Source organism: Bos grunniens, chromosome 3, assembly GCF_055505025.1.
Source record: "Bos grunniens cultivar Pamir isolate PY7600 chromosome 3, Bosgru_T2T1.0, whole genome shotgun sequence".
Taxonomy (NCBI): Eukaryota; Metazoa; Chordata; class Mammalia; order Artiodactyla; family Bovidae; genus Bos; species Bos grunniens.
The window spans coordinates 107,871,128-107,889,574 of record NC_141167.1 but is presented as its reverse complement, the minus strand read 5'-3'; the positions used below and the strand labels follow the sequence as shown (position 1 = coordinate 107,889,574).

Here is an 18,447-nt window from a genome sequence, read left to right as displayed (position 1 = left end):
AACAAGGCAGCTTATAAAATCATTCAGCCATAAAAAGGAATGCATTTGAGTCAGTTCTAATGAGGTGGATGAACCTAGAGCCTATAACACAGAGTGAAGTAAGTCAGAAAGAGAAAGATAAATGTAGTATACTAACGCATATATACGGAATCTAGAAAGATGGTACCAAAGAATTTATTTGCAGGGCAGCAATGAAGAAACAGACATAGAAAATAGGCTTATGGACATGGGAAGAGGGGAGGAGAGGGTGAGATGTATGGAGAGAGTAACATGGAAACTTACATTACCATATGTAAAATAGATAGCCAATGGAAATTTGCTGTATGTCTCATGGAACTCAAACAGGGGCTCTGTATCAACCTAGAGGGGTGGGATGGGGAGGCAGATGGGAGGTTCAAGAGGGAGGGGACATATGTATACCTATGACTGATTCATGTTGAGGTCGGACAGAAAACAACAAAATTCTGTAAAGCAATTATCCTTCAATTGAAAAATAAATGAATTTTTTGGAAAAGGTTGAGGTTGCTTGTTGCCAAGGTAGGGTAGTTGGAGGGTCTAGAGTGTGGGGAGCCAGTGGGATGTTCCTTTCTGGTTTACTCTGCAACCCTTGGTAGGACAGCCCCATGTCCAGGCACTGCACCAGGCACCTGATACACACAGAGATGCTCAGAAAACCAAAGGAAGCGACTTCCCTGGTGATCCAGTGATTAGGACTCCATGCTCCCACAGCAAGGGGGCATGGGTCCAATCCCTAGTGGTCAATCCCACATGCCTTATTGAGCTGCCAAAAAAAAAAAAAGAGCAAAGGAAAGGGCTGGATTTGGCCAGCGGACACCCTTCCCCAAAGGGCACTAGGCCCTTTGCCTGTGTTTTGGGGAAGAAACAGAGGAGGCCCAGGGTCCCATGCTAGAAGCCAAAGTCTGTGCTGAGTGCCCGGGGTTCCTAGTCCCAAGCCAGCCTCCTCGAGGAGGCCCAGCAATCAAAATGTGAATTGACCAGAAAGGGTGGGGGTGGTGAGGGGGACACTTTGATCAGGTTTACGGGAATACAAGAGGAAGTGGGTAGGGACAGCGTGTGGAGCAGCAGAAGAGAAAAGGTGAAACCCTAATTGTCTCAGAAGCAGCTGCTCTGGTTCTCGAAAGGACTTGAAGTTAGCAACGTGAGGGACTTTCCTGGGAGTTGGGACGGTGGCAGGAAGTAGGAAAGCAGAAGAGCCTTGATCCTCCCTTCCTGGGAGCCTGTCAGATGTGGCCCTCCCAGGAGAGCTGTGGAGGCATCAGGTGGTCCAAAAGACCCTTGGGATCCAGGCAAGGTGGAGGTCCCAGTCCTACCACTAAAGATTCTGCCACCACCTGCTCTTCCAATGGGGCCTTCATGCTGGAGCAGGAGTGGGGAACGCTTCTTCCTCCCCAGAATGCTCTCCTTGGCCTTGGCTTCTTCCCGCTTTGAACTCAAATCGTCCTAAATCCTTACATGAGGGAAATAGGATGGAGTGAAGGGGAGCAAGGGACAGAGCCAGCTCTTCAGGTGGGAAAACACCAGTGATACCTGAGAGAGATACCCAGAGTGGCCTGTCCCGGCACCAACCCCGGTCTTCCTGGTTGTAGCTCTCTGTTTTCTATGGCAATCAAGTTTACTTCATCCTGGCTAATATTCCTCCCTTCTCCCTGCACCAACTCCCTGGAACAACGTTCTGGACCATCCCTCCCTTTGCAGCTTCTTTCCTTTCTGCCATCGATGGGCCCTGAGGCCCGTCCTGCCTCTCCGCCCCCAGCAAGGACTCTCTTTGTGGCCCCCCAGCTCCTGTCTCTTCCATCAATCAACCTCTCTCTCTCACCTTTCCATCATGTTAGCTTCGGTTGATTTAACCAGAAAACAACCCCTAGAATTTAATTCCATGGCCCTCCATTCCCATCTCGATCAGCTCGAGACTGGGAGGGGCTGTGTAATGATGGGGGAGTAGCAAGGGGTAGAGACAGAAACTTGGCCTCCTAGACTCAGGAAGAGAAAAAAGAAAAGAAAATCATATTGATTCCCCAATGACAGTCATCAGTCTTTTCCTCCCCACTAGGGACTGCAGAGATTGGACACAGACCCAACAGGCTCCAGGGTCCCTTGGTCCCCAGGACTTAAAAACAGAGGCTGTAGTGATCTTTGACATGCTCACTCCTCTAGTTTCCCCTGAGGTCAGTTACCTCAATCCTCCATGCCCTCCCCAGTGTAAGCTGGAATCTTACCGCCTTCTCTTGTTCCTGCTGTTTTTAGTGGGATACCTGATGCCCCTGCAGTTACTTTCTTCCCTCTGGTTTAGGATTTAGTTGGCAGTTCTTCTTGCTGTCTAACTTTGAGTAGTATTTATAAAGAAAAGGAAAATGAAAAATCTATTTTCTATAGCCTTAAGAGGAAAGAGACATAATAAGTGCTTTAAAAACCTTAGAGAAAAGGTGATTGGGTAAATTATCAGTTTCATTTTAGTACTTGAGACTAAGAGGAAAATTATAGATTATGACTGTTCATCCCCAGTATGGGAGCAGGGTGGGGCCTGGGACTCCAAGGGAAAAGCAGGGAGTGAGGTGGTGTTAAGAGTCAGAGGTTGTGAAGAGGGGATTCTTTACCAGGCCAGGACTCTTATCTCCACAGGACCTTCTGAGGGAGAAGGGCTGATGCAGAGGGAAGGGTAGACAGCTGGAAGGACTTCCCGACAGTTCTGTCCCTTTTCCTAGAACTGAGGCAGGAGTAGCCCTCTCATCAGTCTCTCTGTTGGTCAGATGTTTCAAGAGCCATCTGCCCCAGAGGTGGGCTCTGGATGCAAAGGACCCAGTGGAAGACACTCCCTCCCACGGCACCCCCACAGAGGTGCAGAGGGCGTGGGGCCGTGGTGCCACCGGCCCCTGAAGGGTTAAAGCTATTGTCTGAAAAACCACATCAGCTCCCCTGGGAGCTTGGAGATCCCGCTCTCATTTTAAGTAACCCTAACTCAGCGTGTGATGAGCGAGGGGTCGCTGGGCGAGAAGTGCGACTGGAAGGAGCCGCTGGACAGAGCCCGGACCGGCTGGCTGCTGCGGCAAGGTAAGGGGTTCGGGGGGCCAGCCAGGAGGACGATCCTTCTCCGCCCCCACCCCCATCCCCACCCCAGCTGGGGTGCCAGTTGGGGGACAGCTGGGAAGGGGAGAAGAAAAGAGACACAGGCACCGGGTGAAGATGAGAACCCAAGGGCCACACTGAAGCCTCCTGGAGGGGGCCGGGCTCCTCTATACAGATGCAGGATAGTGCAGAGGCAGGTGTGGGGCAGTCAGGGCAGAGAGAGGGGTCGAAAGACAGCGGGTCTGACATGGCACCAGGGTCTTCTCCTCAGATGGGGCGCAGCTGGGGTCAGATGTCGGCTCACTGGGGCAGAGCAGACTCCTGGGATTCATGGGGCTGAGTCAGGCTCTGGGTGCTGAATGAATGAGGGTCTCAGCCATCCCCGTGCCCTGTTGTCTCTGCCTACAGGGAGTTCAGCATCTCAGCGTGTCACTGCTGCCATCCCTCTGACACTGAGGGGGTGGGCATCACAGCCTGGGCATAGGAAGGAGCAGCAGGTGGTCCAGGGAGGGCAGAGTTAAGGTTGTGCTCCCATCTGAGCCAGGCTGGGATGAAGTGACATCTCTGATGGGGTGACGGGATTCTGCCCCGTCCATCTGCTTCCCTCGCTTCCTCAGACTCCTGGCTCCATCCCAGAGAACGAGATCCAAGAAGCCTGAAATCTAAGAACTTGGGTGCCCCTTGGCAGGAGCACCCCTGTGATGGTGGGGACAGATGTGGGCTGTGTGAGGTGGGAAAGGCACCCAAGGTGATGTTCCTATGGCAGACAGAGGTCCCGTGACTCCCAACCCCTTCCCAACTGACCAGAGGAGACGGAAGAGAGTGGGGCCGCGGCCACTGCATCTCCAGCCCCTCTCTGGCCCTGCTCAAGGGCAGTGGGGGCCCATGGGGAGAGGGTCCAGGGCACACGCATGGGGTTGTAAGCTGGGTTTAGTGGAAGTTGAAGTTAGGGCTCGCGGTAAGACTGGGGATGAGGACGAGGGTTGAGGTGGAGGCTGGAAGCAACACTGCACGAAGGGCTGGGACTGAGTCAGAAGGCATCAGAGGCCCCCAGCTGAGGAGAGCGCCCCAGAGGCCCTCTGCCCACAGCTGCATTCCTGGTCCCTGTTACTCAGCCCAGGAAGGTCTGCCAGCTCATCCCAGCTCAGCACTTGGCTGGGAGCTTTCACTTCCTCCAGCTGGCCTGGCTCCTCAGCCACCTCAGCAGCGCCTGCTGGAGGGGATTTCTTGTCCCCTGGTCGGGGTGGGGGGGGGCGGGGATGAAGGGAAGGATCAGGGGGTGTCCAGGCAGGGGGATCCCCTGAGGCCCTGCTGATGGGAATGAGATGAAAGGAACTGACACTGAGTTTGTGCTGGGGGAGAGGGCAAGGGGTTGCTGGAGGGCTGGTGGGGGGCGGGGGAGAGAAGGGGCTGTAGAAGCCAGGTCGGGAAGCTGGGGGCCTGGGTTTGATTTCCAGCTCTGAAGCACAGGTGAGAGACAGGAGGGCAGGAGAAAGACAAAGAGGTAAGAAAAAAGAAACAATAAGGAGAGGCAGGGACGGAGACAGGGCAGGCTGGGTGAGCGGTTGGGGAGGCACTCGCAAGAAGGAAAAGAGGCTCAGCGGAGGCAAGACAGACCGCTTGGTTTGTAGACAGTATGATTTGTAGACGTCAGATGTAAGGAACAGAGAAACCAAGGGAAACTGAAACAGAAAAGTATAAACAACAGAGAGAAAAGAAAATGATGGAGCTGGGGAAGTAAGGCAAGAGAAGGCTTGGCGGACGGGAAGTGGAAAGGAGGAAGAAGGAGACTTGAGTGGGGAGAGGAGAGAAACTGTAAGGAAGGAGGAAACAGTTGAAAATTAAAGGTCAAACAAAGCGAAACAGAGACGTGGAGGGGCCAGACCAAGGCAGGGGTGGGTGTGGGGCTGGAAGCTGGTCTCCTGACACCCTAATCCACATCCCCCAGCCCATGGGGCCTTAAGGGGTCTGGGACTTCCCCCATGACTTTTAACTGCCCTTCCTGCCAGCTCTGGGGGTGGAGCATGGGGGTGTCTGGCTTTGGGTTTCTACTCCATGGAGTTACACAAACCTTTTAAATCCCACGGTCCCCAGGGACCATGGAGGCAAAAGTCAGAGACAGTCTGCAAGGGGCTGGAGGGGCTGAGGGGAAGAGGAGGTAAAGATCTGAGACCCCTGGGTGTGGGGGTGGGGCGGAGAAACTGAGGACAGGAGCCGGCTGAGATGGAGCCTGGAGATGGAGCTCAGGGCTGGGGAGGAGGAAGAAAGGGTTCAGGAGGAGTCCAATGAGCCTGGCATGAGCAGTGGCAGAGAAGGCAGTGTCTCTCACGGGTGTGGGCTGATGGCCTGCGGGAGGGAGCCAGGGTTCAGCTGGCTAGATTCCCAGCCAGGAAGCATCCAGAAGGGGTCCTCTGCCCTAGAGTCTCTAGGTCTGACAGAAAGGACAAGATGTCCTTGGTGAAGAAGGACATCTATCCCAGCTCCTCCCCCAAACTCCCCAAGGAAAAAGGTGTTGGCTTTGCCCTTCCCAGGCTCCCAGCGGTCTTGCTCGCCCACCTAAGCTGCTTTCACTAATAGCATTAAGGAAGGTCTCAGGACTAACACTCCCCACTTGGGGCTGAGATCAAGGGGAGAGACTAGAGGCTTCTAATCAGATTGGGGATTTGGTGGTGGGTGGTGGTGGGGGGGAGGGATACACACTTTGCTCAGTGCTCACCAGCAGAAGATATTACCCACCCCACCTCACCCCCAGCCCACCAGCCTGTATTTCCCTGGTTGCCCCTCTGGGCTGCTTTCTCCACTCCGATCTTTCCTTCTCTCCTGTGGTGGTATCTGGACCTCACCTGTGTCCACAGCATCCAATTTCCGCAATGCTATTTGTCTCTGATTCACTCTTTTCCTCGCTGACTCACTTGCCCTCTCTTTCAGCTGCCTTTGAATTTACAGTCTGTCTTCCCACTGCACCAATCAAGCAGTCACTGAGAAGACTTGGTTGTGTCCAAACAATCAGATTATGGGGACAATCCACTTTAGCCCCTTAGAAGGGCCAACAACAAAGTGTCTTTGAGGCACAAATTTCATACTTTGCATGGAGGCAACCTTGGTCTTGAACTCTGAGGGTTTTTTAATTCTGGGTGTGTTCCTGTCTTTCTCACTCTCTCTGTATTCCACTCTGCCCGTCTGATGTCCTCTGGCTTCCTGGGGTTCCCACTGATCATCTTTCAGGCAAAGAGCCCACTCCTTAGGTTTAATGGGAGTGCCTCTTTCAGGACCCCAGGGCCTCCTGCCAGCCTTGCCCCTGCTCCCAAGTTTTCTGCCCTGATTGATTACAGCTGGGAGCCTGGAGTCAGACAGACCTGTTTCCATCTGGCTCCACCACTTGCCCTGGGATCTTATGCAAGTCTCCTAATCTTTTGAACCTCAATTTCCTCAGCTTGCAAAATGAAGATAATGATACCCATCACAAAGGATCATTGTGAAGATTCAATGAAGTAACTAACATAAGGGAAAAAAATGTCAAGCCCAATGCTAGGTGCATGATAGGGGCCCAATTCATATTAACTAAACCCTTGAAAAGGTAAAATCTGCTTGGGACATTTCGTTTGGCTCGTTTGGCTGGCTAAGACTTACTGTCTATTTTATCATTGTTATCTCTGTTGCTTTTCTTAAATAATGACCTAGAACCTACATGTGTTGCAATGGGCCCTTGCCGTTGGTCAAGGGGATTAATCATATTATTAATAATCAGAATAATGGTAAGACAATAATAATAATTGCTTGCTACTATAACCCATCAGGAAATACAAAGCCCTTAAGAGCAGGCTCTCTGATCATTCAAGATTGGGTTATGATCCTTTGTGATTTATGGTTCTCAATACTCATCCTCTCAGGCCATTGCACTGATCCTGTAGTCCGGGCGGGAGGGGCTGTGCAAGGCCTGTTAGAGCTGCCCCCACCTCAATCCCCAGCCCACAGGACAAGAGGGAGGGAGCTGGGAGAAGGGGGGAATAGACAGAGTAGGAACACCTCCCCCCAGCCTTGGGGAGCATTGCCACCAGAATGTGGGTTAAAATCAGTCCTAATGAGCTGGATGAACCTAGAGCCTATTAAACAGAGTGAAATAAGTCAGAAAGAGACATATGGTATATTAACACATGTGTATGGGATCTAGAGAGATGGTACTGATGAGACTATTTGCGGAGCAGCAGTGGACACGCAGACATAAACAGACCTGTGGACATGGTGGAAGAAGGAGAGGCCGGGATGGATTGAGAGACTAGCACGTGTAAAATGCAAAATAGACGTTTTCATGTATAAAATGGAGAGCTGGTGGGAATTTGCTATGTGACACAGGGAGCTCAGCCCAGTGCTCTGTGACCACCCAGAGGGGCGAGATGAGGAGGGAGATGGGAGGGAGGCTCTGGAGGGAGGAGATATGTGTGTCTCTGTGGCTGATTCACTCTGATATATGGCAGAAACCAGCACAATAAGGTAAAGCAATTATCTTCCAATTAAAACAATTTTTTTTTTTTTTTTAAAAGAAGTATGAGGAATTACGGTTAAACAGCCAGAGCAATGCTTGGGTGTGAAGGTAGAAGTAAAACCTGCTCGTCTCTGAAGGTTCCCCGTGGCCAGCTCAGGGACCCCTGCAGAAAAGGGTGGACTAGAGGGAAGACACTTGGCAGGGCTCAGCAGCAGTGAGGATTTCCACACCCAGAGCCAGCAAGCTCCTCAGACATGCGAGGATCCAAGAAGGACCCTCACAAACATGGGAGAAGCCAAGGAGGAGGCTGAGGCATTTAGGAAACCCAGAGTTTGACCTACTTGGACGTAGTATTTTTAATTTTTTTCTTTGAAGGAGCAGGAGAGAGGGTGTGGTAGCCTACCTAGGTGGCTGAATATTATAAATGTTGAATTAAGGTCTTGCTTTGCACTCTTTCACTTAAGAGCTGTGTGTGTGACCCTAGAGAAGTCACTCAGCACCTCTGCGTTCCATCTCAGCTGATAACTTCCTGTGAGGTTCAAGATGTGTCAATTCCTCCCCACAGTGCAGGGCGCCTTGAGGGTCTGCTCTCCAATGGGTTTATTGTTCCCTTCTTGCCAGATCCTAAACCTGAGATCTCAAACCCTCCAGACCAGGAAACTTTATCAGATCCAGCAGGCATGGCAGCCCTAGGAATTATATCTACTTCCTCCAAGGAACACGCCTCCTTGGGCATCTGTCACCTCTGCAGCCCCTATTTCCCCATCCGTTCTCCTGAGCTGAAGTAGGAGAGATCCCCAAGCAGCTGGAGGTTAGACAAAAGAGGAACTTTCCAATGAGTTGCTTCCCAGGTGGCACTAGCGGTAAAGAACCCTCCTGCCAACGCAGGAGACCTAAGAGACACGGGTTCCATCCCTAGGTTGGGAAGATCCCCTGGAGAAGGAAATGGCAACCCACTCCAGTATTCTTGCTTGGAGAATCTCATGGACAGAGAGAAGAACCTGGCGGCTACAGTCCCTGGTATCACAAGAGTTGGGCACGAATTAGCAACTAAACCACCACCACCACCATAGTTGGTTAACAATGCTGTGTGCATTTCCGCTATACAGCAAAGTGATTCAGTTATACATATATACACATCCCTTTTCATATTCTTTTTCATTATGGTTTATCACAGGGTGTTGAATAGTTCCCTGTGCTATACAGTACGACCTTGTTATCGGAATTCCTCAACTTCTTAACACCCACAGCCCCTTGATGCTGTTTCCCCGTGGGTTCTTGCTACTCACAGTACAGCCCACAGACCAGCAGCACTGAGATCACCTAGGAGCTCGTTAGAAATGCAGAATCTCAAGTTCCACCAAGTCCCACTGAATTAGAATCTGCATTTTAAAGAGATCCCCAGGCGACTCTTATGCACATTAGAGTTTGAGAAGCACTTTTACAGATGATTTAAGTCTTAAGGCAGCAGAATATAGGAGAAAGTGCTGTGGAATAGGAGTGGGGGGTGGGGGGCGGCCACACATGGTGTAGCAAGTCACTTTCCCTCTCTGAGCCTCATCTGGCAAGTGAGGAGGCTACTCCAGATAAGCTCTCACTTGCCCCCAGACCTGACGGCCTAGAAGTTCTAGTTGAGAACAGCGCTTGCCTCGTGCCAACTGCAGTAGAGATGGAAACTCAGAGCCCAGGTGGTGTGAGCCGGTCCCCTGTTGGTGAGCGAGCTGTTGAAACAGTCAGGTAACCCCACTGCGTCTGGCCCAGCCTGAAGCAGGCCTCTCGTTCTGCCGAACCCATCCCCCTCCCATCTCTCCTTGTCCTCTGGTCTGTCGGCTCCTCCTGCACCAGTGACATGGAAGCCAGCCAGCCTTTCACACCACCCTCAGTCCCATCCAGAAGGTGTCGGGACAAAGACAACTCCTCCCCTCACCTGCAACAGGCAAGTTTATCTCACTAGGACTGGTCCCCCAGTCTTCTCCCGTCTCACCAGCTGCCCCTGTCCCACCCCAAGCTAAACTGGGAACCAGCAAGATTCCTTCTTCCTCGTCCAAGGTTCACTAATGCAGCAAATATTTAGAGAGCTTCTGTGAGTACAAGACCCTGGGTTAGGCTGAGATCTGGGGCGCCAGCAGTGAAAGAGGCGCCCAGGGTTCCTGAGCGCAGGCAGCTGACGTGCTGAAGGGGAAGACGTAGGCGAGACATAAAGTGACATCCTTGCTACATCCCTCACCATTCAGTGATTCTACCAAGAATCATTTCTTGAACATCCATGAAAAGGCAGGTGCTCTGCTAGGCACTTGAGACTTCTCAGTGAGTAAACACACAAGAGTCCCTCCTCTTCTCAAATGCAAAATCATTCTAGGCATTAGAAAGGTGTGGGTCTGTCAATCTGCCACCTCCTTCCCTTCAAGGTTTAGAAAGAGCCAACGATTAATTACATTTTAGCTTGTCTTCTCTTGGGAAAAACCTCAATCCTGTTAAGCCCTGAGAAGAGATCTCATTCTCTGTCTAAATCCCCCAGCAGGGGAAGGATCTAGAGGGCAAGATCTAGACCCTTTGCATTCCTCTCCATCTATTTAAGTGGCTCAGCCTCAAACCCCGAGTCCTGGGTCAGCCCCTGGCCAGTGAGGAGGTCCCCAGGGGAGGTTTGGCCCAGCCTGGCTGTGGGGCAGTGTCCTGCTCAGACCCCACTCCCCTTCCCCAGTCTCCCCCTTCTTCTCTCTTTCCTTCCTCTTTCACTTCCTTCTCCCCTGCCTTTTTCTTTCCCTTCCTGCTAAGGGGACTATTTCCCCCCCAAGGCCCAGACGCAGCCCTCGCTCCCTGGGAGTGGACCATGCACTGCAGCTGCTTGGCCAAGGGCCTCTCTGCCATCTCCGCTGCTGGTAACGCCTGGATCCCAGGTGAGCCTCTGCCAGGGGTCCCAGCGGCGCCCCAGAGGAGGCCTCGGGGAGCGGTGGGGCAGTGCTGACTCCCCTCTCCACCCCAGGCCTGGCCTTCCCCGACTGGGCCTACAAAGCCGAGTCGTCCCCGGGCTCCCGGCAGATCCAGCTGTGGCACTTCATCCTAGAGCTGCTGCAGAAGGAGGAGTTCCACCATGTCATTGCCTGGCAGCAGGGAGAATACGGGGAATTCGTCATCAAGGATCCAGACGAGGTGGCCCGCCTCTGGGGCCGCAGGAAGTGCAAACCACAGATGAATTACGACAAGCTGAGCCGGGCCCTCAGGTGAGAGGAGGCAGCCAACGTGACCAGAGAGGGAAGAGTTCAGACAAAAAGGCTGTGGTTTCTGGCACCCCTGTCCAATTCCCGCCCCTCTGAGGCTTGGGAAACGCTTTGGAGTGTGTCTAGCGGTTATCCAAGAACAGCTAGGGGTCAATCTTGCCAATCTTGGGGAGCGGGGATATGGCTGGGTCTCCTGAATGCATCCTCCCTGCCAACCTCCTGCTCTCATCCTTGGGATCTCCAGATATTACTACAATAAGAGGATCCTGCACAAGACCAAAGGCAAAAGGTTCACTTACAAGTTCAACTTCAGCAAGCTCATCGTCGTTAACTACCCTCTGTGGGAGATCCGGACGGCCCCGTCCCCCTGCTTGCTGCTGGGGGCCCCTGCTCTATTTCAGCCAGCGCTGCTCCCCACGGGTGTGCAGAGTGAGGTAGGCACGAAAGCCGGGCCTGTCCCCAGAGCTCCACCAGGCCTCGCCTCTCCATCCAGAATGCCCCCACCCTCCTCTCTGCCTTGGGGGCCCATTAGCTTTCAATGTTCTTCTCCCCCTGCATCCAAGTCCCCGAGTGTCCCAGGGGCAGAACTGATATTCTGAATCACCCCTCCATTTTTAACAATCCCAACAATATAGCCTGTGAGAGAGGGCAACTCCTTCTGCACCAGGCATGACTCCTTTAATGATGGGTCACAAGGAAGGGGGTTGGGTCTCCAGAGAGGGTGCAGGACATGTGGGCAGTGCTGACTTAAGAACCATTATGAGACTATTTCATTATTTTAATGACTGGTTGTTAAACAATGTGTACTGTGGAATACATACCAAGGAGGGACCGTTCCACCCCCGTGCCTGCCTCTCCTCACTCCCCAGCTCCTACACAGCATGCTGTTCACCCATCGGGCCATGGCGGAGCAGCTGGCTGGACAGTGGACCCCTCAAGGGCCACCAGAGGCCTCTGGGAACAAGAAGGGGAGCAGCAGCAGCGTCCACCGTGAGTGCTCACGCCTGGAGAGGGCCCAGGGAATTTTGAACAGAGGAGGGGAGAACCCTTCAGATTGAGTGCATGGAAGAGCGGGCATGAGTCCGGGAACACATCGTGTATACAATCAACAAACATTTAGTGCACACCAGCTATTTACTCAGAGAAGGCAATGGCAACCCACTCCAGTACTCTTGCCTGGAGAATCCCATGGGCGGGCGAGCCTAGTGGGCTGCCATCTACGGGGGTCACACAGAGTCAGACACAACTGAAGCGACTTAGCAGCAGCAGCCGCTATTTACTAGGTGTGGGGGTCCACGTGTGAAAGACGGCCCTCAGGATGCTCAGAGACAAGTGAGGAGCAGAAACAGGAGGGTGGTCAGTGCCCAGTACTGGGATTCAGGGAAGCGCAAGGTGCGCTTGGGGCTTCCTGGAGGAGGCTGCACCTGAGCAGGAGAAGAAGATGGAGAAAGATGTCCAGGCAGACGGAACAGCATTTATAATGGAAAAAGCTGCCAATGAGCGTAGTCAAATCTGAAGATCTGCTGGTAGCTTACATGGTCAGAGTGAGGCATGTCAGGACCAGGGATGAGGAGAAAGAGGAGAGACACAGCTGACAAGATGATGCTGGCAAGGGAAATGGGCGTTTAGTCCCAGAAAGCCTCAGAAGCCATGCTGAAGGGCTTGGACTTAATCCTGAAAGCAAAAGGAACCCAGAGGGAGAAACGTGTCCAGATGTTCATTTTACAAAGACAACTTGGGATGTATGTAGAGTTAGGGATGTAGGATGCCTACAACCGGTGTTGGAGGCTTTTGAAGATCTAGGTAGCTGGTGACGGAGCCAGAACCAAGGCAAGGGCCTGGGTGCAGAAGGAGGCCCAGTTGAAGAGAAATTGGGAAGATACATTTCACTCATTCATTCACTCATTACTTCTTTCAACAGATAGCTCATGAGCTCCTGTTGAATGTGCCAGGCCCTGTCCTAGGGCTTGGGGCGCCAACGTGAGCAAGATTGCCTTTATAAAGCTTGTAGGCAAGAGGGATATTCAGTTAATAAGCCAACAAACTGACAAGCATTGGTATCTGTACCAAATGCTAGAGAAGCTCAGGGTGCAGACAGCAGCCAGGAAGACTTCCTTGACAAAGTGGCATTTGAGCTGAGACCCAGAATGTAAACTGGTGCCAGCTTAGTTCAGAGGGAGAGAGGCAAGCATATGGCAAGCAGAGATCACAAAGTGTGCAAAGGTTCTGGGGCAGGAAAGAGGCACTGGGAGCTCACCAGTGTGGCAGCACATGGCGATTGAGGGGGACACGGTAAAAATGCAGGCAGGGGCCTCCTCTTCTGGGGCTGTAACCTGGGGAGCAGCAAAATCAGATTTTTTGTGACAGAGATCCTTGACCAACCATAGGCTCTTCTGCAGAGGCCCACGACATGTCCCTCCACTTCTGGCAATTTTGTGGAACAAAGACCCTTGGCCTTAGCCCCACTCCAGTGCAGCTGGGAGTCCAGAGGTCCCACCTCCCAGAGAATGCAGAGCACCTGGCTCCAGGCCCTCACGAGTGCAGCCAAGGCTGTGGGTGTGGGGTGGCCCAAGGCCTGCCAGGACTCGCAGGGCCACAAGTCAGGCAGCCTAGAGCAAGACAGCACCTGAACACCTCCCTGTTCTTCCACTCTCAGCCACCCCTTCCTAGTTCTGGGAATGCCCTGGGCACAGAGCTTCTCTCTTTGAGAAACTATCAGGGGGAAAAAAAAAAAGCATTCCCTGGCGAGCCCCAGCTTGGAGTTGTTTCGCACCTCCCTGCCCTCTGTGGGTACAGGCCCTACCTGTGCTGGGGCCCTGAGGCATGCTCAGCAGGTTAGGTCACTGGAAGGCCAGCAGCACCCACATGGCCCACTTCTGGACTGGGATTCCAGAAGGCAGTGCCAACCCCTCACTCCGCCTTCACTCTCAACTGCTTCTGGGCAGCCGAGAGGCCAGGACTACTGAGCCAGCGGCAGGAAGCCACAGGGCTAGAGCTAGGAATGGGAGGGGAAGGGGAGGAAGGCTCTTAGAACCATCCCCTCCACTTGCCTGCTCAGCTGTGGGGCTCTGAGGGAGATGCTGTCCTCGGAACCCCCAAGGGATACAGCCGTGCTGGGGAAAAACAACAGTCCCCGCTTCACCTAAGAATCCAAGGAAAGGACAGTGATTCAGGAGAAGGTACATGCTGGGCTTCCCTGGTGGCTCAGGTGGTCAAGAATCCACCTGCAATGCAGGAGACCTGGGTTCAATCCCTGGGGGAGATCCCCTGGAGAAGGGACTGGCTACCCACTCTGGTACTCTGGCCTGGAGAATTCCATGGACAGAGGAGCCTGGCATTCTACAGTCCATGTAGAGGCTACATTCCATACTTGTATGACCTTTGCTTCCCTGGTGGCTCAGATGGTAAAGAATCCTCCTACAGCGCAGGAGACGTGGGTTCAATCCCTGGGTTGGGACGATCCCCTGGAGGAGGAAATGACAACCCATTCCAATATTCTTGCCTGGAGAATTTCACGGGCAGAGGAGCCTGGAGGGCTACAGTCCATGGGGTCTCATAGTGTCAGACACAACTGAGCGACTAAGACAGATACACAACGCTGGCAGGGGTGTCCATGCTTTGCCTCATGAAAGATTGTCTTAACTGTTTTCCCCTTTCACAGATCCAATGTCAGAAATTTGTTCTTACCAAATAAATTGGATGAATTAAGTAATAACTAGATGGTTTTTCCGGAGAAGGCAATGGCACTCCACTCTAGTACTCTTGCCTGGAAAATCCCATGGACAGAGGAGCCTGGTAGGCTGCAGTCCATGAGGTCGCTAAGAGTTGGACACAACTGAGCGACTTCACTTTGACTTTTCACTTTCATGCACTGGAGAAGGAAATGGCAGCCCACTCCAGTGTTCTTGCCTGGAGAATCCCAGGGACGGGGGAGCCTGGTGGGCTGCCATCTGTGGGGTCGCACAGAGTCGGACACGACTGAAGCGACGTAGCAGCAGCAGCAAATGGTTTTTCCAGGTTTCACCAGCTATAGCCCTGCTGGTGTTACCACCTTGAGTTCATACTTGACCTTGCTAAGAAAAAAATGTGGAACTGGACTTAGGTTTTGTTTGTTTGGTTGGTCGGTTAGTTGTTTTCAATAATTTTATGTATTTGGCTGTGCAGGCTTTTCTCTAGCTGTGTACACAGGCTTCTCATCGCAGTGGCTTCTCTTGTTGCCAAGCACAGGCTCTGGGGCGTGCGGGCTTCAGTAGCTGTGGCACACGGGCTTAGTGACAACTCCCGGGCTCTAAAGCACGGGCTCGATAGTGTGGCGCATGGTCTTAGTTGGGCTTCCCAGGTGGCTCAGTGGTAAAGAATCCCCCTGCAGACACAAAAGACCCAGGTTCGATCCCTGGATCGGGAAGATCCCCTGGAGTAGGAAATGGCAACCCACTCTGGTATTCTTGCCTGGAAAATTCCATGGACAGAGGAGCCTGGAGGGTTCCAGTCCATGGGGTCTGGAGAATCAGACATGACTGTGTGTGCACGCGTGCACGCACATGTGCCCGCACACACGCACGCGTACACACACACACACACACACACGGGCTTAATTGCTCCGCTGCATATGGGATCTTCCCAGACCAGGGATTGAATTCATGTCTACTGGATTGGCAGGCATATTCTTTACCACTGAGCCACCAGGGAAGCTCTGGAGTTAGGTTTTTTGAACTATAGGAAGTGGTGTGAAATTCTATATAATCATTCTCAGAGATCCCAGGCTAGGAACCCCTATTGTAGGATCCTGGGGAAATGGGGTAGATTTGGAAGGAGGGAGAGCTTCTTGGAGGAAGAGAGCTATGGGCCAGAGCCAGCCAGAGCAGGGGAAGGCTAGGGTTCACCCCACACACATTGGCCTCACAGCTCTGCAGGCCCCTTTGTACCCGTGACACTGCTTGATCTTAGCTGGGAGAGGAGGTTTTATGGATAAAGAAACTGAGACCTGAGAATTTAAATGACAAACCCAGAGCGACACAGCCAGCTCTTTGCCAGACTAGAACAGAACTAGAGTCTTCTTCTACAGGGATGAGGAGAGAGAAGAATGGATCCATTGAATTATGGCAAAGAATAGCCTCAATTCATTCATCCAATGCATTTTTATTGAGCACTTAATACACGCCAGGCTGGGCTGGATCCCAGGATCCAAAACAAAACAGACGCAGTTCCTGCCCCCACAGTGTCGGGGACACAGATATTAAGTAATCTCACAAATGACTCCTGATTCTGAACAACAGGCCCTGGAGGAGAGAACCAGGAAGGAGAAGGGGAGGGTTGTCCAGGGGCTTTCACCCAGGCTGGGGAGGCATGGAGGCTTCCCCAAAGAAATGACATTTATGATGAGACGTGAAGCAAAGAAAAAAGGAAAGTGCCCGGGTGGGGAGAGAAAGTTTCAAGCAGGAGCAAAAAGAAATAGGAAGTGGGTCGTAAAAGGGGGCATCTCCAACGGTGGACACTCACTGACCCTTTCTCTCTCTCCCTCTCTCCCCTTCTCTCTGTCTCTCTCTCTCCCTAGGACTTGGCTCTGCCCCGGTCCCCTGCCGGCTTGGGCCTTGCTGCCACCTGGGGAGCCCCCTGAACGACCTGCCCAGTTTTGCCTCCTTCACCCCTCCCCTACCATTCGCTGTCCCCTCCAACTGGCCCCGCCTCTCAGCACCCTTCTTGCCCCCTGTCGCCCCAGAGCTGCCCTTCCCAGGGTCCTCCACTCCAGGCACCCTGCTCCCAGGACCCATTTGTGCCCCAGCAGCCCAGCATTTTCCAGAGCGTCCACTGCTGGCCAGACTGGCGCAGGGGGCTGAGGAGAGGCTCCGACTCTGGTCCCTGAGGCCCGAGGGGCTGGAGGTAAAGCCCGAGACCACGTCGGCTCCCAGGGAGGGCTTCTCCTCAGAGAGACAGGGAACCAGCACTGGAGAGGAAGGCCCCGCATCCCCCAGTCTGGCGAGCTTCAAAGCGGTGTGGCCCCTGGATCCTCCTTAATGGGGGAGGAAGGTGCGAAGTTGGGAGGAGTCCCCCAAACTCCCTCTGTCCTCTTGTGTACCTCCCTCTGGCTTTTCACCTTCCCCTGGCTGGAAGCAGGGTGTTTGAAGGGGTGGAGCTGGACCCAAGGGGACGGGGGCATCCCAGGGAAGGAGTATATGTGAGGACGGGAAATCCGAGGCAGTGCGCCCCCTCACCAAACTGCTGATCACGTTAAGGAGACATTCTTAATCTCAGTTTTTTTCTTTTTTGAGGGAGATGAGAAAGAGGTTCCCATCATTTGAAAGACCCCATACCTGCCCACACAAGAGGGGAAATTAAGAGTCTAAGCTGGGAATGGGTCAGGAGTTGTTTTGTTCCCCAAGTCTCAGGGCAATTTCTTTCTTCTGTGGGCCACTGTCCCTCACCCAGGCTAAGGTGTCCCATCTCTTTCCTGTGCCTCCACGTGCTTCTCTCCTACCCCTCTGCTTTCTGTGACCCTGGGAGCTCCTGTCACCTTCTTTCTCCAAGACCTAAGCAAGTGGGATCAGGAGGGACGGGCCTCCTCAGCTCTGTAACTCTCCACGGCAAACCACAAATAAAATGCCCTTGGCAAACCGCCCTCTTGGCTGACCACCCACTGCTGCCCTCTGATCTGGTGTGGAGCTAAAGGCCACCCAAGATTTCTGATGGGAAGAGGTGGGAGGGGGGGGGTCTGGGAGGGATCCTGAGGCCTAGTAGAAATCGAGCCAGCCAGTCTCCTCCCTCTGCCGCCATCATGTCCCAGAGAGAAAGGCTGAGGCTGCAGCCCGAGTCGCTCCCCAGACCAGTGGGAAACCAGCCTCAAGGAAGGAACTTCAGAGCAGAGCAGAGGTCTTCACAGGTTGACCGCCCCCGCCTCAGGTCCCTGCCATGGGCTTCTAAGCAGAGTTCTAAGGGCCTGGGGATGAAGTACGGTGTTGACAGGGTTCCCCATTGAAGCATCAGGTGGCTGGGGGAAGAGGAGAGAGGGGTCTTTTGTTCAAACAAGGAAAAGCCATCAGAAAAGAACGTTCCAGGAGCCAAGGGAACGGAACCATGTTGCTCTGCTATCTCTAGGCTGCCAATTACAGGCTTCGGATTTATCTCTACTCCCTTCCCATGACGGAGAGCAGAAACTAAGGAGGCTCAGAGGGTGCCTTTTGCCCCTTGTTTGTCCCTGCCTCTCATCCAACGAGTAGGGGTGCTTCCTTCTCTCGGGGCTCCCTGTTCATTCTGCTTTTCACTGCCGCTCAGGCCTTATTTGTGGCAGATGCGTGTTCTCATGGATGGAATGGGGAAGAAGACACCCAGAGAAAGGTGGGGCTAAGCGCTCACCCCACAGAAAGGTTAAGATGATCAAGGAACCAGCCCGCAGGCTTCCAAGCTGGATAGAGGCTGGAAGAAAGGGTCTGTGAGTGGTCTTCATCTTAGTCTCTCTCCCTTACCCCAGATGCCAAAAAAGGGGGACCTCAGACTGTCTCTCCCAGGAGATCCTAGGAGCTACAGTGAAAACTGCTTCTCATTCGCTCCCAAAGTCACAGGCCCATCCCCAGTCCTACGGAAAGGATGAACCCCCAGCCTGGGGCTTTCCCATCATCCTGCCCAGTTTAGGGAGACAAAGAGCTAATGTTGTCTGCTTCAACACAA

General features: G+C 53.1%; 1 protein-coding gene across 1 annotated transcript; it reads left to right on the top strand.

Annotated features, from left to right (window-relative positions):
- The first annotated feature begins 2,987 nt into the window (after positions 1-2,987).
- On the top strand, positions 2,988-16,800 carry ETV3L (ETS variant transcription factor 3 like). The gene is made up of 8 exons (XM_086394075.1): positions 2,988-3,069; positions 8,189-8,351; positions 9,176-9,279; positions 10,363-10,464; positions 10,551-10,788; positions 11,030-11,219; positions 11,655-11,775; positions 16,340-16,800. Exons 1-8 carry the CDS (start codon positions 2,988-2,990, stop codon positions 16,798-16,800), a joined length of 1,461 nt encoding a protein of 486 aa, XP_086250201.1.
- Positions 16,801-18,447: the final 1,647 nt, after the last annotated feature.

Coding starts and splice junctions, on each gene's coding strand:
- ETV3L (XM_086394075.1), top strand. CDS start 2,988: ATGAGCGAGGGGTCGCTGGGCGAGAAGTGCGACTGGAAGGAGCCGCTG. Junction 9,280..10,362: donor TGTGAGCCGGTCCCCTGTTG/GTGAGCGAGCTG, acceptor TTCCCCCCCAAG/GCCCAGACGCAGCCCTCGCT. Junction 11,220..11,654: donor CCACGGGTGTGCAGAGTGAG/GTAGGCACGAAA, acceptor CTCACTCCCCAG/CTCCTACACAGCATGCTGTT.